Source organism: Protopterus annectens, chromosome 2.part0 (genome assembly GCF_019279795.1).
Source record: "Protopterus annectens isolate FY-2018-M chromosome 2.part0, PAN1.0, whole genome shotgun sequence".
NCBI lineage: Eukaryota > Metazoa > Chordata > Ceratodontiformes > Protopteridae > Protopterus > Protopterus annectens.
In genome coordinates, this window is record NC_056728.1 from 121,672,512 (window position 1) to 121,691,797 (window position 19,286).

General features: G+C 38.9%; 1 protein-coding gene across 1 annotated transcript in view; it reads left to right on the forward strand.

Moving 5' to 3' along the window:
- The window catches only part of LOC122792709 (cubilin-like), a 3,134,001-nt gene that overhangs the window by 252,858 nt on the left and 2,861,857 nt on the right, over nt 1-19,286 (forward strand). Inside the window, exons 10-11 of the mRNA XM_044060295.1 lie at nt 4,216-4,311; nt 11,482-11,603. Coding sequence (XP_043916230.1) covers nt 4,216-4,311; nt 11,482-11,603 — 218 coding nt within the window. The remainder of the gene's footprint in view (nt 1-4,215; nt 4,312-11,481; nt 11,604-19,286) is intronic.

A 19,286-nucleotide genomic window follows, 5' to 3' on the forward strand; every position in this document is an offset into this window, starting at 1 on the left:
AGGAAATAGAGAGAGAGAGAGAGAGAAATAGAGTAGGGATTTTGGTTGCAGATCCGTAAGGGGAAAAATAACAACCATACAGAATATTATAGTCATAAAGTAGCAGAACGTATTCTAAGAACTAAGCCAGTTCAAGAATGAAGAAAGGAGATTTTGCCAATAGGGATGACTGCAAGTAGGAGTACAGAAAATAGGCAAGAGGGTCTGAAATTTACTGGAGAAACTTGGCAAAGGAATCAAGATATTGGGAGCAAATAACCCAAGCAGGAATGGTAACAGAGTGAAATAATATGTAATAGAAGCAGCAGTTAAAAAGGTATAATCAGTAGGGCATATAAAATGTTGTATGATAACAATATGGGAAGACATAGGTATGGCTTCCAAGTGTGCAACCAAGTCCAGAAGGTTTAGGTTGGAAGTGCCTGCAGAGGTATTTTATACCCCAAGCAGATTTCAAAGATATTTTCCTCAGGTAGCTAGCTAATGTTGGAGGTGCGATGGAGAAGAAAGTGATAACTGGGAACATATGTAATGAATTGGCAAATATTAAAAATTCATTACAGAGTACTCTGTCAGAAATATTGGGTGATATTCTGTGTAATAATGAAAAAGAGGTAAATAAGTTGAGATCTGAAAATGGTAATATAAAACCTTACTGAGACAGATTAGAGATGTTAATAGTCAAATGTAATAGAAATCAGTTTTGAAGTTCTGTTTTTGATGATTTGAGAAATATCTATTGTTATGTAAAAAGTTTTGAATCTTTCTTCCCTCTTTATATGTATATATCATAAATATGTTAAAATTAATAAAACTATTTGAAAATTATTTGAAAAAAAACAGATTTTGTGTGTGAAAATGGATTTAAGTAAGGAAATTATTCTTTTGAGCTGGTATACAGGATCTGACTTGCCTAGACATAGTAAGTGCTTATTAAGTTTAATTCTGTTGGCTACCAAAAAGCAATTAATAAAAACTGGGAATCAGTCTACACAATTGTATATGAGGTAATAAATGGATAAAAGAAGTGGGAGTGGGATCTTCAGAAAATGGAATGAGCAAATTATATAGAAATAAATGGAAATTGTGGGAACAATATGTGTATAATAAAGTTCAGGAGGAAGAGTGAGGTTTAAGGGAACTCAGAAATTCAGCATTTTTTTTATAATGTACTGATGATAGTAGCAAAGAAAATATATATGCTGTATAATGTAGTTATAGTAAATGGACAAATGTTAAAATGTTTTTTTCTGTTAATGTATGTTTGTCTATATGTTAAGTGATAATTTAATAAAAGTGTTTAAAAATAATCTTTTGTTTGTATTGTGGCATAATTCATGGTGATAATACAATGCTGCTCAAGGCTAGGTTCTTATCAGCCTCAGACCCATACTCCATGAGCTCCATCATCAGGAAGGTAAATCTGAAGTCACTTACACCGACATGCACTATGACTGTGTCATATGTGTACGTGCGGTACAAGGACTTACCCTGTCTTACAATTAAATTCTGAAAGTTGCTAACTTTAGTAGTACTCCTGTCAAAGAAGACTACTTTTAAGTGGAGCTAGACACCACCACCATATGTTATGGACCTAATCAAACTTAAAACATGCTACATTCTGGAATTACTATGTAGTAATTACATCTACGGCCCTTGTTCTGTTCCCATTTTAAGTGCTGTCATGTAGTACCTTTTGATTCAGTTCTTTGTATTATACGGGCCAAGCAAATAATATTATAAGGCATGAGACAGCCTCAGATGAGAGTCCAGTGTATTGCAAAGCAAATCGCAATCATATATTTATATTGGGCATGCACATCTGGAAACAGACTACCTGCCAGCATATCTTTGGAATATGAGAGAAAACTGGAGGCCCACATAAAAACCTATACAAAGAAATGGAGAAAATGATAATTCCACACTTATTATCTTTTTCTGTTTCTGTGTGATCAATTAAATATGCCTTGCTGTGTCTCCATTCTTCATCTACTATTTTTTCTCTAATGGCTGGTGATTATTTATTTATTTGTCTTTGTTGACTGGGAAAGTCCTGTTGGGCATGTGAAGATATGCGAAGGCTGTCAACCTAGCCAAATAGAATTTTGTAGATGATTCTATCATTTGTAAATATTAATATAAACCACAGGCTTGTTCTCTTAAATGGAAGAAAATTGTGTCAAATGTTGAATGTCAAAAATGTAACAACAGTGCACTCTGCTGGAAGAAAGCTGATAGGTCAAGCCTTGTTTAATCTCAAACTTGGAGCCGTGATGTCTAAACCAGCAGATTTTTGAGACCAGAGTTAACTGCTAGAATTTGTAGCTTCCTGACCAGGTGCAAGATCAAAAGGGCTGCTAAACTCTGAGTTTCTGTTAGCCTGGGAACCAGAGAAAAAATGATGTAATATGAAATGAGTCAGTAGTACTGTGCTATCAATTTAAGGACAGAGAGACTCAGAGCATTTTGCATTTGTCTTCAGAACATCCAACATCACCAGCACTGTCTTGCTCTATATGTACGTTTATTTTAGAACTGTGTTTGCTCTTAGATATAGCTAGGAAATAGAAATATTAGACTAGTTGTTTTCTGTATTGATGTCAGAACTTTTCTACTGTATTATTTTAAACATTTCTCTGTTATCTCTGAACTCTTGACTAGCACTGTGTAGTAAGAAGTATTGTCTTGTGGTTTTATTATTTATTATTAAATATTTTTAAACCTTTCAACTGTGGCTGTTTTGTGTAGAGATAATTTAAGCTCTAGAGTACATTGCATGTATATAGTGATATTGCACTAAGCCACTCCAATTAGCCTTACTGTTCAGTTACACTTACCATTTGGATAATAATATTGCACAGTAATAATTGGACACCCTTTGATAAGGGCCTTATTAGTAGCTGATAAGTAAGGGTCCTGGTGGCAGTGATTACTACCTTATAGCCTGGACAGAAGGGGCGCAACTAGTGAATCTGTGCCAGCCTTACCCAGGAGTGTCTGTGTGGTTGTATATAAATCATATCTCAAAGTGTGTGTGTGTGTTAGCTACTTGGGCAGGGACACAAAGCACTAGTTGGACAGAGAGAGTGATATGAGGACTTGGCTTGGGACCCTGGCTGAGGACCCCACTCTATAGCTGTGCCAGTGGGGAGTCTTATTGGGGATCTGGAGAGAAAGGGAGAAACCAGCCCTAGACTGACTGTGATCTCTGTGTACTCTTCAGGGGAAATTGTACTTTACTGTGTGTGTACTCATTATACTTCCCAATGTGGATGCCCCTTACTGGTGTTAGTGGTGAGGATTGAGGCTCTTTGATTGCTGGGCCAGTGCACAGGCATCACAGGGCAAATCCCATTTTCAGCAGACCTATGTCATCTGTTTGTCCACTTGAACACATTAGTGTAAGAAATAGAATATGTGGGTCAGATTTGTCATCATTATAATAAGGCATTCCTAGGCATACCTATGTAGTTAAAGCATCTAGCACATTGGCATAGGCCTCTAAAAAAACTCTTGTCTTAACTCATCAGATTACAGTCTTTTGTCAGTAGATGAGCTGCTTCCTGCAACCAGGGTATAGGGTTTGATTCCTTCCACCTTCATTTGCCAGCTGTGTGACTCTGAAGAGTAAGTTACTTAACTAGCTAGTATTCCCAGGTCACCCTTGAAAAGGGATAGTTGTGTCCAGTATGCTTACTTGGTCAGCAAATAGATAAAACTAGATATTCTGCTTATTAGATAGACTATTTATATGCTTTTCTAGTGCAGCTGCTGAAACACTACATTGGTTTGCTTAAGAAAACTGTGCATTAAAAACTCAAAACAAAGTAAAATAACAGGTTATTTGCATTACTCTTTATAGCCACCTGGATATTGTGGTGATTCAGATAGTAGAGAGCATCTCATGTTACTGAATGGAGAAATATGATACAATATAGCAAAACAGTACTGAAAATGGAAACAAATTACTTAAAAAACTGTGCAGAAATACTTCTTTATGATCTAGCAACGTATCACAGATTTTATTTTTAACTTGAAAATGCCTCATATATCTTAATAAACACAACGGTTCTTGACTGAGTAATTGTGTTGAACGTCTAGTTACATCTTTGCTATCGGTTGTGATAACAGCATCAGTTGTGATGAGTGTTTTTATAGCTGTGAACATTTTTTTTTATCATGTCTAATGTTTAAATATTTGCTTCCTTCCCACAGGCTATGAAGGTGATGGCAGAGTCTGTACACCAACTGATCTCTGCACTGTGAACAATGGTGGCTGCTACCCCTCTGCTACATGTATAAATAATCCAGGTAACCTCACTCTGAAACATTTATAGTACTTCAGAAGTTTTTATCAGCATTCACAAATCATTGCTTAATAAATCTTCATGTGTGAAGATGAGGAATTTCAGCCAGATCTTGCAATATAGAACAAAGTTTATGGAAGAGTAAATTTCACTCCACTTATTCTATTTCTCCCTTCACTTCAGTATCTATAAAATTAAACTTAATGCATTAGTAGTTTCTTACTGCAGCTGGGAATTTAGTATTAAAGTACAGCTCTGCAGGTTAGTCAGGCCACTTAATCAACATCATTTACATTGTCTCAAGATCAATAGACAATGACACTAAAATAACTTTTTAGATGCTTCATTTCTTTTTAACTTTTGTAACATTTTATTAGATGACTGTCTATATATATATATATATATATATATATATATATATATATGTGTGTGTGTGTGTGTGCGTGTGTGTGTGTATATATATATATATATATATATATATATATATATATGTATGTGTGTGTGTGTGTGTATATATATATATATATATATATATATATATATATATATATATATATATAAATAGGTTCAATAGGTGTTTTCTAAGCTAATGGCTACAGGGGCCTAGGAATGCATCCAAAATCTCCAACGTGTTTTGGTACCCTTGATAAGTGTAAGCATATTCAATGGACTTTGTAAACCAATGTGTATGTAGTCCACTATCTTGGGCTGCCAACATTAACCTTTCTTCTTTTGCTTTAAATTCACCTTTCCTGAACCATTCCTGCATTCAATCCCGCCTTTTCATCTGATCCTTCACCTTATATTCTTTATTCTGCCTTTTGGCACATTCTGTTGCTGCCTGATTTTTATCTACTTCTGGTTTCATTTCCCTTCCCACTTGACATCAATATGCTTTTGCTAAACTAAGCAGGGAAGTCATCTTAGACTTATTTTCCTCAGCTTTTAGAACTTTCACTATGTTTGGGTCTTGTGAGGTCAGTAGATATGCATGCAGTCCTACAATTGCAGATCTATACATGTAATCAATTTTGAGGAGGCCCATACCTCCTTTAGAACAGAGAATGTATAGTCTTGGTATACACTGATTTTTATAAATCATTTGATAAGCGTGGGGCATCCTTCTTGTTTTCCTGTCCGACTGATCCAACACCTTTTGGGGCTAGTCAGTGACTCCAACACTGTAAGTTAGGACAGGAAAAGGAAACTGGTTTATAGCTTGGACTTTGTTTCTAGATGTCAGCGCTGTTTGCAGTATTAATTTTAGTCTTCTAAAATATTCCTTACTAAATATCATTTGCATTTGTTCAAGTTTTATTGGTTTTTTTTCATCAGTTCCCAAATAGTGATACACTCCCTCTTCCTCAACTTCTTTTATGTGACATCCCTGTCCCAGGCTGATGCTTTCTTGGTGCTGCAGCTTTCCTGTTTTAAAAGTTGCTTTTGCACATTTATCAAGACCAACTGACGTTCTTATATTATTTGAAAAGTTTTAACCTCTTGCAGTTATGCTTTTAGTTCCTCATCTGATGAACTATACAGTTTTAAGATAGCCACAAAAAGAAGATGAGAAGTCTTTATGCTTTGTTGTCTTTAGGAAGTCAAATTGTAGGCATGACCTAATTTGCTAAGTAGACAGCTTAATGGATTAAGGACAAGACAAAAGAGCAGCGGTGACAAAGAGTCACCCTGGAATGTCCCCCTTTGAATTTTAATCCCTGGAATAATAATTTGTCCTTTATCAAGGCTTAACTGCAAAGTGGCTTGCCCTGTTTCATGGTCGCTATAATTTAATCGATCAGTGTAGGGTGTTTCTTATACATTTTTAAGCGCTCTTTTATCCATGAATGTGGAATACTGTCAAATTTGTTTTGTAGTTGTTGCCATGCTTAGATTCTTCCCCTTTTTACAGTTCTCCATTACTGAGTTTATTAAACAACAAATGATCCTTTGTTCCATATGACTTTCATTTGGTTACCCTTTTGTTCTATTGCCTTGACTGAGTTTTCTTCTAAATGACTATAAACTCTGTCAGCACTGATACCAGTGTATAGTTTAGACTTCATCAAAAGGCAAATTATTGGTCTATAGTTTTTAGGATAGGGTGCAGGTTCGCTCTTAAGTAGGAGTATTGTTTTTCCTTTTGTCAACCAAGTTGGTGTCTGTTTGGAGTGCGCATATAAGTAGTTCTTACTCATGGCTAAATCTTCATGTAAAGATGTAAATACTTTTAGCCAGAAGTTAGCTACTGCATCTGGGCCTGGGATTTTCCAGTTAGGAGCTTTTCTTACCTTTTTTCAGCCTCTTTGGCCGTTACTTTATCCCATTTCATATCCTGTACAGTTGAACTTCTTACTCTTTCTTTTACTTCTTCTGTCCATTCAGTATCTTTATTATGCTCTACAGGATCTTCATAGGTATTTCTCCAAAATGTTATCTGTTTTTTTCTTTTTTTGGTGGTGTTTCAGTTCCTTTTCCCTTGTTTCATAATTCTCTATAAATCATTTTTGGGTCATCAATAAATTGCTTATTTTGTAGTTTTCCTTTATATTTATCTGGATATTTTGTAAGTTTTCTGCCTGTGCTGATATTTTTAATTTATTATTTGCAATAGTACACAGTAGATCCTGATCTGTTCTGATACTGTGCATTGCTTTTATCATGTTTATCTTTATAAGTATTTTTGTTAGTCTGTTCCGTCTTCTGTACTCTTCTAGCAGTGACACTTCTTGTCACTGCTTTATAGTTTTCCCTATTCAATATTTCCATGATGGTATTTGATTTCTCCCCTTCCTTTCCCTTACTGTTCTGTGTTTTTGTGGTAAGTCTTTATCTGTTATTAATTTAGCTGCACAGTAATATATCCTATTTACTTCCTTTATATCATATGAGTCTCCATGAATGGTCCTAATTACTATGTTCATTTGTTTTATCAAACTTCTAACTTTTTGGGTTTTATTGACTTTCTATAGCCTATTTCTTAGATTGATCTTAATACGTCTGTCCATCTCTATTAAATCAAGCAACTCTTCTCTTAGATCATTTTCTTCTAAACTGAGAAAACATTCTTTGTTAAACATTTCCTGTGGGCCTTCTACAGAAAGTTCCAGAGCATCTTCCTGTGCCACATTCTCTTCAGTTTCATCCTGTGTCATCTGTTGCTCTTTCATATGAGAACTTACTGGCCTATCACTCCACAACATCAGGTTGCCGCAGTTTCCCGTTCCTTCCCTTGCATTGCATCTCCAACTGAACTTTTGTACTGGCTTCCTTTGGAAGGCTCCAAAGTATCTTCATATGGCAATTGATCAGATGTTTCCTGCTCCACTTGTTTCTCCTTAATTTGGGGATCCATTGCTCTATCCTGCTGTGATGTTATCAGAGTTAGATTTTCTACATGAAATCCTTCACTTTGCAGGTAATCCATAACCTCAGTTTCTTTTTCTTTAACTTCTCCATTAGTAATCTTCTTTTCTACTTTTCCTCTTTGTTTTCTTATTTTTTGTATTGTAAAGTTTTCATATCCATATGCCTTTGTCTGTATTTCTCTTCAAATATCTTTGGTGCTGCTCTTATTGTATTGAATAGTTTTGCTTTTTCCTTTGCATAAATATTGCACTATATTCAGTCTCTTTTTCTTTCTCATGCTCGTATTTCCTCTTCAGTTGTCTTCTGCTCCTCCCATTTCTCCTTACTTGGGGGACTTGTTGTTCGATCATGCTGTGATATAACCTTCATAGGTATTCCATAACTTCAGCTTCTATCTTTTAACTTCTACTTTATTAAACTTCTGTTCTACGTTCCCTCTTTGTTATCTTATTTTTTGTATTGTGAAATTTTATATATCTGGATGCCTTTACTTGTATTTCTCTTCAAATCACTTTGAGGCTGCCTTTTTATATTGATTAATTTAGCCTTCTCCTTTGCTTGACTATTACACCACATCAGATATATCTTTGTTTCTCATGTCCATATTTTGTTTTTATACATTTTAAAATCTTTAGATTTTGTTCTTTATATTTTTGCACTTCCTCAGTCACTTCTTCTTCTAAACTGTACAGAGTTTCTTGGTCTATGCAGTGTTTTCCATAAATTTGTTGTATTAATTAACACAAATTTTTATTTGAAGCTTTAGACAGTTTTTCTTGTGCAATTATTTTTCTTTCCTCTAATTTCTCTCTTAATCTTTTTGTATATCTTCTGTCTGAAAATTCTGGGCTTCATGCATAATAGTAACACTATGTATATGATGTCATGTATCTATTGTGTTTTCCCCAGTCTGAGACTGAAATGGGTCCAATGGGATCAGTACTCTACCACAGTTAGATTTAAAATAAAATAAAATAAGTTCTGTAAACTTCCATATCTGGTCTTTCATCAGGAGAAAGTGTCACTGAGAACAAATCCTATCTTTCTGCCAAAAGTGGCATCTGAAACGAACCTTAATCAGATTATCAACTTGTCAGTGTTATCCCCATTTCTTTTTTTTTTTTTTTACAAATGAGAGTATATTCTATACTTGCTAGATATTTGTTGACAATTTACACAGAACTAAGGATATCAGAAAATCAGATCAGCTCTTCCTTGCTTTCTCTAAAGCATCACCATTTTCTGCTTGATCATGGAACAGTCAGTCCCAAGGTCGGTCCTTCTTCCAGCCATAAAAATAAAAAGTTAAGCAAACAGCCTTTACCACCATAACAGGCAAGCAATTTTCCTCAGATGCAGATGGGTAACTTTGCTGTGGCATTTGTTGTACCTTGTATCTCTCATCTTTCACCCCGGATCCCTCTTGTGTAGCAACTGCAGCCACTATGGACCGGGAGTTAGCCATGTCCTCTGCGGCTGTTGGGGTCCCCTTGGATGGCAAGAGAGAGGAGAGCCATTGTTGTTGATCCTGGGAAAGGCAACAGGGAAAGCTTCATTGTTTTGTCACAATGTTGTGCCCATCCCTGAGGAAGTTACTGCTGCCATTTATAACACTGTTGGCCTCATGCTTTTTGTCGAACTGAAACAGAAAACTAAACATGTATCTTCTCCTCAAATTACTTTAGACAAGGGTAGATTACTGGGTATGGGATAAAGGAACAGAGATACATGTTTTCTCCTCAGTTTTCTGATTCTGACTTAAAGATGAGCTCAATTTCCGATTCTCCCTTTGAGGTTCCTCTCTCTTTGAGACTATTTTTTAGAATATGTCAATGATTTCAATGAGAGTGCACTGAGGTTTTGCAGTCCCTCAAAAATATTATGAGCCGTTAAAAAAGAAATTTTCTGAACCCTCACAATTTCATCCAGTTCTGTCATCTTTGTGTGTCTCTGCCTGTGTTTTTCCTGTTAGCTAGCCTGCTGCCCATAAAAAGATAGGTAGAATGTATGAAGTTCCTCAATCTTTTTATGGAATCAGCATGGTCCAATCTTAGCAGCAGACCAAAACAATTCTACTATTTGAATTTGCTACTGTAATGAGTACCATTTACTTTTGCTGATTGCCTGTTTTTTGGCCACGTCTTCCCTTAGCCGCCTAACATCTGGTGAGTCTATTTGGGCTACATTGTACACAAATCAGTCCTTTAATTAAATGTTTGATAATGTAACCTTCAAACGGAAGATGTGGATGTCAAAATACCTACATCCCAGTCTGTTAAATGAGAAGCATTATGCTTGCAATATTTAAGAGGTCCATATCAAACATTTAGACATGCTGTAACTTATTCATCTTGACAGAAAATGCAAGTAAAAACTATTAGAATTTAAAGACTAATCACCATCTTTAGAACTAAATGACATGTAAATTATGTTTTGAAGTATTTTTTGTGTATCATTAATGCATGTAAATACTGCTTGTTGCAGACACGTACCACGCTCAACAGAAAATGTATTTGAAAGATAGTGTGTATGTGCGTGCGTGAGTGCGTGTGTGCGTGTGCGTGTGTGTGTGTGTGTGTGTGTGTGTGTGTGTGTGTGTGTGTGTGTGTGTGTGTGCATATGGGTGTGTATGGGAACACCAGACACCTCCTATGCTTCCCTTTTGTCTGAGATGAGGCTTGCCCATTATTTTACTAAAATGTATTAATGAGTAAAAAGTAGCATTGGGGCTAACAAGGCCCATGCTTCCCTCATGGGTGATTGTTTAACTGACACCTTTACTGTTCTACTACATAAACAGGGATAATAGAGAGATGGTATGTGAAAAGAGAAAGATGGTATCTCAGCGCATCTTGCATGTTACCAATAATATCATACTATGATGCTGTGTATTCTTTTATAGACTAGCAAATGCATAATTGTGTTCATGTGATCATTAGTACTTTGGGTGCCTTATTATATGTTTTGGGACATGTCCCCAGGGATTGTTAGCCAGATCCCTCAAATACAACATTGCTTCCTCCTCTTCAGTTGCTGGTTGTTTTGAACCAACATGGTCCTTTATGAGGAAAGTTCTTTACTTTCGGGAAAATTTGGCTTGTGGTACCTAAGGCAGTAGCTAACAAATGAGATAGGAGAAACCACCAATAGTCAGTGGTGGTTAAATGGCAGGATGTTGAGATTTTTTTTTAAATCTTTCTGCCATATTCCCCAGTTTACGAGTACACAGCATTCCTAAACTGGCATTTCTTAAATGCTTTATGCAACCCTGTGGTCACGGTATCTGTACTCAACTATAAGTTACTCTTACACAAGAAAGTACCCTGTACTAGTAGTACTAGAGAAACAATCAAAATGACACAAGAAATACTCTCCAAAGAAAGATAATCAACAGCATTATATGCACCCTTCTCTGAGGAAGAAGAGCGGTCATACTTCTCTGTCAGGTTGTCATATTGTACCTGACTATTAATTGATACTGGGCCATGAATGGCATAATTACACACTCTGCAGCATTATCTACCACTGGTAAAAATGAATGTGCTAGTGGAAGAACAGGCAAAAGAATCAAAGAATAAGAATGCAAGAGGAGAACCATTATTTAAAAAAATATTTTTTTAAATGAATGCATAGTATCACAATATCAGCATAAGGCTTATGAACGACAACTAAATGAAAACTGTATGATGTTTAACTATGGGGATCCTACTTCTTCTTGCACAATAATAAAATGCACAAAGGTGAGTGGGCTGGAGTTTGGATCATACTTTTAAAATACATTCGTTTTTTTTTTCTGCCTGTACAGGAAGCACCTTGCCTACTTGCATATGCCCACCTGGTTACACTGGAAATGGGTACGGACCTAATGGATGCACCCAGACTAGCACCATCTGCCAGCAAAACCCCTGCATCAATGGCCAGTGCCACGTAAGTGTTTATTATACACATTGTTTTTAAAGGATGCAGTTATATATTTAATTTTATTTGGATCTGTTTATATGATGTATAAAACAGTGTTGATTTTAATCAGCAAAACAAGCAGTGTTATTTTATTTGAAAAATAATTGCATGGAAACTCAAAATGTATATGCTTTTACCATTACATTTTCTTGAAGACTCCTCAAATAAGGCTTACTTACTTGTATAAAAAGTAACCATCATTTTGTTGATCTTACAAGGCTTGAAAGGTCCTGTTTTTTGCAAAGCCACACATTCAGCACATGGGAATAGCAGAGAGGCATCAGCATTGTATGATACGTTTTGTTCATAAAATTAATATTACTATCTATAAGACAATTCATTCAGTGAAAACTGTAAGAAAGACTGGCGGGTTAAAGTTTTCACTTTGTAATATCTTAAACCTCCTGTAGTGGTTACCTATGAGATAAATTCAAATGACCCCTACAGGATATATCAGTGTTTCAGCTATGTGGCTTCTGAATGCTCATGACTTTTTACTTCTTTATTTTTAAGTTTTACTAGATGCATTCAGGCCAGTAAAACCAAAACCGACTAGTTGTATACATGCTACATGCCAGACTTTTTCTGACTTTGTTAACACAGCATAATTAGATTGCTTGGCTATACTTTTAAAACACAGAGCTTAAAATTCAGCTGATGTCCATAAACATTAAGATGCCTGCAAAATATACCAAATAACATCCACCTTTGCCAGACGATTTTTATTAGATTCTAGGGTGGCACCCTGCATTTGTAGCATAAAATACATTTTAATGGCTTTCATTTAAGTAGACTTGTAAAAAAAATTATGTTGAAAATGTGAAATCCCTCAAACCTTACTTGCAAACATTAATGTCTGCAAATGGAGTTTTTGCAACTTTGCTTGTCCACTGCAAAAATATTCTCTATGATTCATTAACACCTACACTGAGCATACACCGAGTGTACATCATTCTGAGTGAACAGACAACATAAGCATAACTCACTCCTTCTTCCTCCTAATTTCAGTTTTACTACTGATTTTTTGCAGCCTTAAGTATCAAAGGGGATTCATACAGGTTAACACAAACTGTAGACTACAGGGATGTTTTTGAATACAGATTGTGTACACTCAGTGTACACTATTTTATTGTTTTTTATTTGCATGTTCCGAGATTATGTGTCTGCATGTGTGTAGCCAGTGTTTTTTTTGTCAAAGTTTTTCATGTCAAAGTCTCAATCTTATAGGTTGAGTCATATGTGTATGTGTATATGTATATATATATATATATATATATATATATATATATATATATATATATATATATATATGTGTGTATATATACACACACTCATTCACACACACACACACACACACACACACACACACACACACACACACACACACACACACACACACACACACACACACACACGTGTGTGTCCATATGTGTATACAGGCAATTATTGTAGAACGAATGCTAATAAAAGTGAAACTATAAAAGCAAATAAAAACACTGAATTTTCAAAATGAAGAAAATTGAGGTAATAGAATACATTTCAGTGGTAAAATAAAATGTATGAGAATTTTACCTCTCAGCAGTGTGGGGTACAATCTTCCTATCTCACACATGCTTGCATGCAATATGTGCGCTAAAAGAGTGTCTAAATGTTAATATGTCAGTACTTTATGGAAATGACTAGCAACCTGGGAAGCTGGAGGGCTGGCTAGGGAGGTAAGCTCAAGCAGCTCACCACCAGCTTTCCTACCTCAGGGAAGGGTGTGGTTCTCTAATGGAGGTTGGAGAATGACATTAGTGTCCTACAAGTACTTGTGGGCACTGAAGGGGAAGACTGAGGTTAACATATCGTGGGCAGAATGTCCGTGCGCATGCATTTATGTCACTGAATGGTTATTCTGAGGGGAAACTTGAGACATACGAAAAAATCTTTGAGATTAGTTGCAGATGACGTTGATCATGATGCCTGCATTGCACCCCCAAAGAAGAATATTTGCTTTGCCAGGTATGACTGTAGGTTAGTGGCCCAGGCCAGGGATGAGGAACAATTGGTCTAGAGGCTGCAGAAATCACAGTCATCCCATATTTGTTAAAAATGCGGCCTAAGTTGCTGAAATCAAACTAGTTGACTCACAAGAGTTTTATTTAGTAACAGACTAACTATAAGACCTGCTGTTGTCCTTATCATTCTGCTTGACATATGGGTCTCAGATCCGTCTGGCACTGCCCTCTTCCACAGACTTGAACATCCAGGCTCAAACTCCTCCTCTTACCCATAATCCTCTACACCTCGACCAACCTCCCCAGATCTCATTTGCTGCCGGCGTGCCCAGCCATGATTTCCAGGCTCAGATAAGTTTCACTTTTTTCTCGTCAGTTTTGTGCTCTTTTGCTCTTCTTATTCAATTAGTTTTGTATTTCTACTTGTTCCCTCCTCTCTTGTTAGCATTCTAGTGTGTTAGGCTCCTTGCTGTCCCTTTCCTCTTGGACTTCAGCCCTTTTTCCTTTTCTTCAATCAAAAAAAAATGACTAGTTTGCAGTTTATAGTTGTAGGTGATTGTTGTGATTTCTGTATTGGATAGTTTAGATATTTTAGATATTTTACTTATTATAGTTGTAGTTCTTGTGTAGTGCTTTGTAGTGATAATGGATAAACCTACTGGATTTAAGAGGTGTTCTAAGTGGCGAACAGAAGATTCCACACTTGGATGCCCATGATTGTTGTGTTTACTGCCTAGGACCAGCTTATCTCAACTCTCCTTGCAACATTTGTGAGGGATTTAAACCACGGGCCTTGCAGGAGAGAAGAAATAAGCTTATTTTAAAAGGCTTGTTGCCTGCTACTTCTGTTTCTCCAGGGGCTGAACCCTCCTCTAAGGTTTCTAATGGCTCCAGCACTAAGAATAATAAGTGCCCAAAGGAGCTGAGAGCTTCCTTGGAGACACCTGCCAAAGTTCTGAGTTTATTGGATCTGACTTCATCAGCACCTAGACCTCTGTCTTCCGCATCAGATCCAGTTGACCTCATGGCTCTCAGTAAGCCCTACATTTCTACTATGCCCTCAGATCCTAAGCCCCTGGATCCAAGTAGCCCTCTTCGGATCCGTCATTCTCCAGATCCACAGTCTTCAGAGAGATCAGTGGTGTTGTTTTTTCCTACTTTGCTTGTCAGGATCCTCCAAATGCCCAGACACTCTCATCCGTCATCAGTGGCTTCCTCTAGGTCCTCTTGAAGCCTTTACCTTGACATGAACAGGATGGTTCGGATCCGTCATTCTCCAGATCCACAGTCTTCAGGGAGATCAGTGGTGTTGTTTTTTCCTACTTTGCTTGTCAAGATCCTCCAAATGCCCAGACACTCTCGCCCATCATCAGTGGCTTCCTCTAGGTCCTCTTGAAGCCTTTACCTTGACATGAACAGGATGGTTAGATCAGTAATCAAGGCCCAGATCCAGATGGTGGCTCTTCCTGCTCTGTCCACTCATGGATCCGAGCCTACCCAGCTTGCAACCTTTTCTCCTTCTCCAATCCAGCTTTCCTTTTCAGAGCCCCAGTACAGCTGTCCTCCAAGAGATTCAGGGTTGGATCAGAGGGCCTTTGCTTCCTCTATTCTGATGGCTGCCTTGACTGCCTCTGCTCCAAGGTCCTCAGATCAGAGTGTGTCCCAGATCTGGAGTGTAGCAGTTGAGTCCGGGGTGATGGGGTTCTCAGATCAGTCTCTCCCCCTCGTAACTTCAGCTCTTGACAGTGTGGGTTCAGTCCCATCTGGGAGTTGGAGTTCTGGTGAGCTGCTTCTGTTTTCCTCAGTAGTTTTGATTCTGGGGGAGCTCGGCGGTATCTCTCCCAGACCCTCGGCTTTACAGACATTGGAAAAGTCCCAGTCCCCTTAACAGCTGCTCCATCCCATGCTCCTCCTTTGGATCGAGGTCTTGGATCAACCATTTCTGCCCAGGGTCAGCTTGTCTCGAAGGACCTTCAGTCTGCTCCACCAGAGGGGGTCCCTTCCTCTTCCAGCTCTTCTCCTAAGTATCCCATGGAGGACATTACTCGGAAAAGAACTTGCAAAAGGAGGCATGTGGACTCCCCTATGGAGTCTGTCATCGAGGATACAGATTATCATAAGGGAGAGGGGTCACCCTGGTTGCCACCTGATGATGTCTCCTTCACAGACATTTTGGAGATTTTGAAGGTAAAGGGTGGCTGGACCTCCAAACCTCCCACTTGGGAGGAATTTGTATTCCTGGAGGCCTTTGGGATGGGGCCATCTACATCTTGGGTGGTCTCTCAGCTGACACACAGGGAGTCCAGAGTGATGGATGGATTTGGGAATCTCACTTTTGCCTCAGCAAATTTTTTTGCTGAGGGCACTAAATTACTTGGTACATTTTACTCAACGTTCAGAGAGGCTTGATCAAGGAACTCTCTGATTCTCTGGTGGAGTCTATGCCTAAGGAGAGTTTGACAAAATTTCCCCTAAGCTAGTCACTCTCATTCTATTGCCAACTCCTCCATGAGGCTTATTTCGCACTCAGCGGAGGGTTCTTCTAGGGCAGCTGGCACCGGCATTGCTATTCACCGTCATGCCTGGATGCAGCTGTGTGATTTTGTGGAGCCCTTTAAGGCATCAGTTGTCCACTCCCCCTTTGATGGTTCCTCATTATTCAACCATCGATTAAGGATACCCTGACCCACTGTGAGAAAAGGGCAAAACCTTGTCTGCCATAGGAATTAGGTTTTCTGTCTCCCAACAAACCCACTCTAGGAATAAAGGGGGTGCTAAGAAAAGTTTGTTTCGCAAATCTCAAGGTTCCTTGCCTGACCAAAGAGGACAGTTCTCTTCCAGAAGGAGAGGGTGGGCCTATAATGGGATATGCCATCCTAGAGGCAAAGAGGACCCGCAGAACCAGGGCTCCAGGGGAATCCTTTCTCAACAAGCCATTTCAGTGCTCCTAAAGTGCTGTTCGGCTGTCCTACTCTGGAGGCAGTCGAGGTGGTTTTTCTCCACACTCAAGCTCCTGGGCCCAAATCACATCAAACACTTGGGTGATAAAAATAATATCCAGGGGTTACAACATTCCTTTTTCTGTTCCTCCTCCAGAGGTACTGAAACCACTCCCTGATGTTCCACCCAGTTAGAGGGAGTTAGCAATGGCTAAAATTGCCACATTGCTGTAGGAAAGAGTCATCCAAGAGGTCCTGACCAATCAGACAGGGTCCGGAACTTACTCCTGTTTCTTTTTATTGCCAAAAAAGACAGGGGACCTGCAGTCCATTCTGGGCTTAAGCAATCTCAACTTGTTCATGAAGAAGGCCAAGTTATGGATGGTGATGGTACAGTCCATACGCCCGTTACTGAGGAAGGATGATTGTATATGCTCGGTGGACTTCAAGGATGCATACTATCACATAAAAATAGACAGGCACTCTAGGAGTCATCTGCACTTCTATCTGGGAGCCAATTATTTCCAGTTTTGAGCCCTGCCCTTTTGTCTCACCACAGTCCCCAGGGTGTTCACAAAGTACATGGCAGAGGTCACAGTGCATCTGCAAAGGTTTTAGGTATTCCCATGTCTAGATGATTGGCTTCTGACTGCCCCCACTCAGCGTCAACTTTGTCAAGCCAGGGATTATGTCTACCAGTTGTCCCATTCTCTAGGCATAACCATAAATGTGGACAAGTCACAGCCTAAGCTGGTTCAGAACCTAGAGTTCATTGGTGTACATCTGAATACTTCTCCTCAGATAGCTGCCTTTCCCCTACATTACAGTGACACTTTGAAGTCCCAAGTTCAGGCTATTCTACTTTCCTCATCACCTACAGCCAGACTGATTCTGAGACTCTGGGTTCTATGGCTGCTGCCATTTTGTTGGTTCTGCTAGCAAGGTACTATATGCGCATTCTCCAATGAACTCTTTCTGGTCAGTGGTCTATTCTACGTTGTCCTCTATCTGTTACTATCAAGTTACCAAACATTTGCAGATCCCATCTAAGGTGGTGGATTCAAGCGGATCTGACATTAGGCAGACTGTTCACTCTTCCCTTGCCCTCAGCCATGGTGACCATGGACACTTCCCATCTAGGTTGGGGGGGACTTTCAGGGGATGATGGTCCAAGGCACATGAACACAAATAGAGACCAGTCTGCATATTAATGTCTTGGAGATGAGGGCAGTTCTTCTGTTGTTGCAAGCCTTTCAGGACGTCCTCCCTCCAGGGACTATTGCTATGCACACCGACAACATGGCTGTTGTCTGGTACATCAACAAGCAAGGAGGAACCTGTTTGTATCCTCTCTGCCGACTGCCGAGAGGCCATGAGGGTATGGGAATGGGCAATCTCTTCAACCTGCTTTCTTCTTGCAACACATGCACTGGGGAAGTCTGATGTGTTAGCAGACAAGCTCAGCAGGTCTATTCTGATGCCTCACAAGTGGTCCCTAAATCATTCAGTGGTGAACAAGATATTCCACCTCTGGGGTTCTCCCTGTTGTGACCTCTACACGTCCCTTTGAGCCAGCTAAGGATTGTGACTTGAAGTTTTTGTCTTGGAAATCCGCATTTCTTGATGCAATCATGTCAGCATAAAGGGTTTCCGAGTTGCAAGCACTCTGTTCCAAACATCCTTACATTATCTTCCACAAGGATAGGGTGTCTCTCAGTACTAATCCTGCTTTCCCACTGCAGGTCGCTTCATCTTCCAATATCAACCAATGTATTCAATTATCAGTGTTCTTCCCTAATTACTATAACAAAGGAGAATACCTTCTATATTCCTTGGATGTTCATAGGCAATTTTAGTTCAACCTCCATAGGACAAGGCACTTCAGGAAGTTGGACCAGTTATTTGTTTTCTTCTCCCCAATTGTAAGGGTCAAGCTGTTTCCAAAGTAACAATTGCAAAGTGGACCACTAACTGTATTGTCTTCATTTATGAAAAGAATGGTTGGAAATTGCCAGGTCCTCTAAAAGCTCACTCCACGAGGTCTGTTGCTGCATTGGCTGCTTTTTCTTCTAGGATTTCCATTGATGACATTTGTGCTGCTGCCACTTTGTCTAATTCTCACTCCTTTGTGTCCCACTATAAATCGGATGTTGTGTCCAGAAGCAGGATGCCCTCTGGTTCTTCTGTGCTCCGGCATATCCTTCCTTGAGGCCACCCAAGAAAATATGTAGCTGGGTCTCTGACTCATACATGAAACAGAATGAGAAGGACAACATCGGCTTTATTAGTTGTGTACTTACCATAACTTGGTATCTGCATTATCCTCTTCTCATTCTGCTTCACCTTCCTGCCCAACCTGCCCCCCCCCCTTCTGGAATTGCTTTGGGATGATCTAGATAGCCTTTGTTGAAACTGATTCAACGCTGAGCTCCTGGGTTTCTTCCTTTCTTTCATAGTTTTGGGGCTGGCAAACTGGCCCTAAGGAGGGTGGATGAGGTGTAAAGGATTACGGTTAAGGGGAGGGGTTTCAGCCTGGAAGTTCAAGTCTGTGGGAGGTGGCCAAGCCAGATCCAAGGTTCGGATCTGAGACCCATACGTGAAGCAGAATGAGAAGAGAACAACACAGATACCAAGTTATGGTAAGTACATAACTAATCATTTTTGCTTATGGCTGTGACTAATTTGTAGAAAGATAGTACATATTTTAGTAA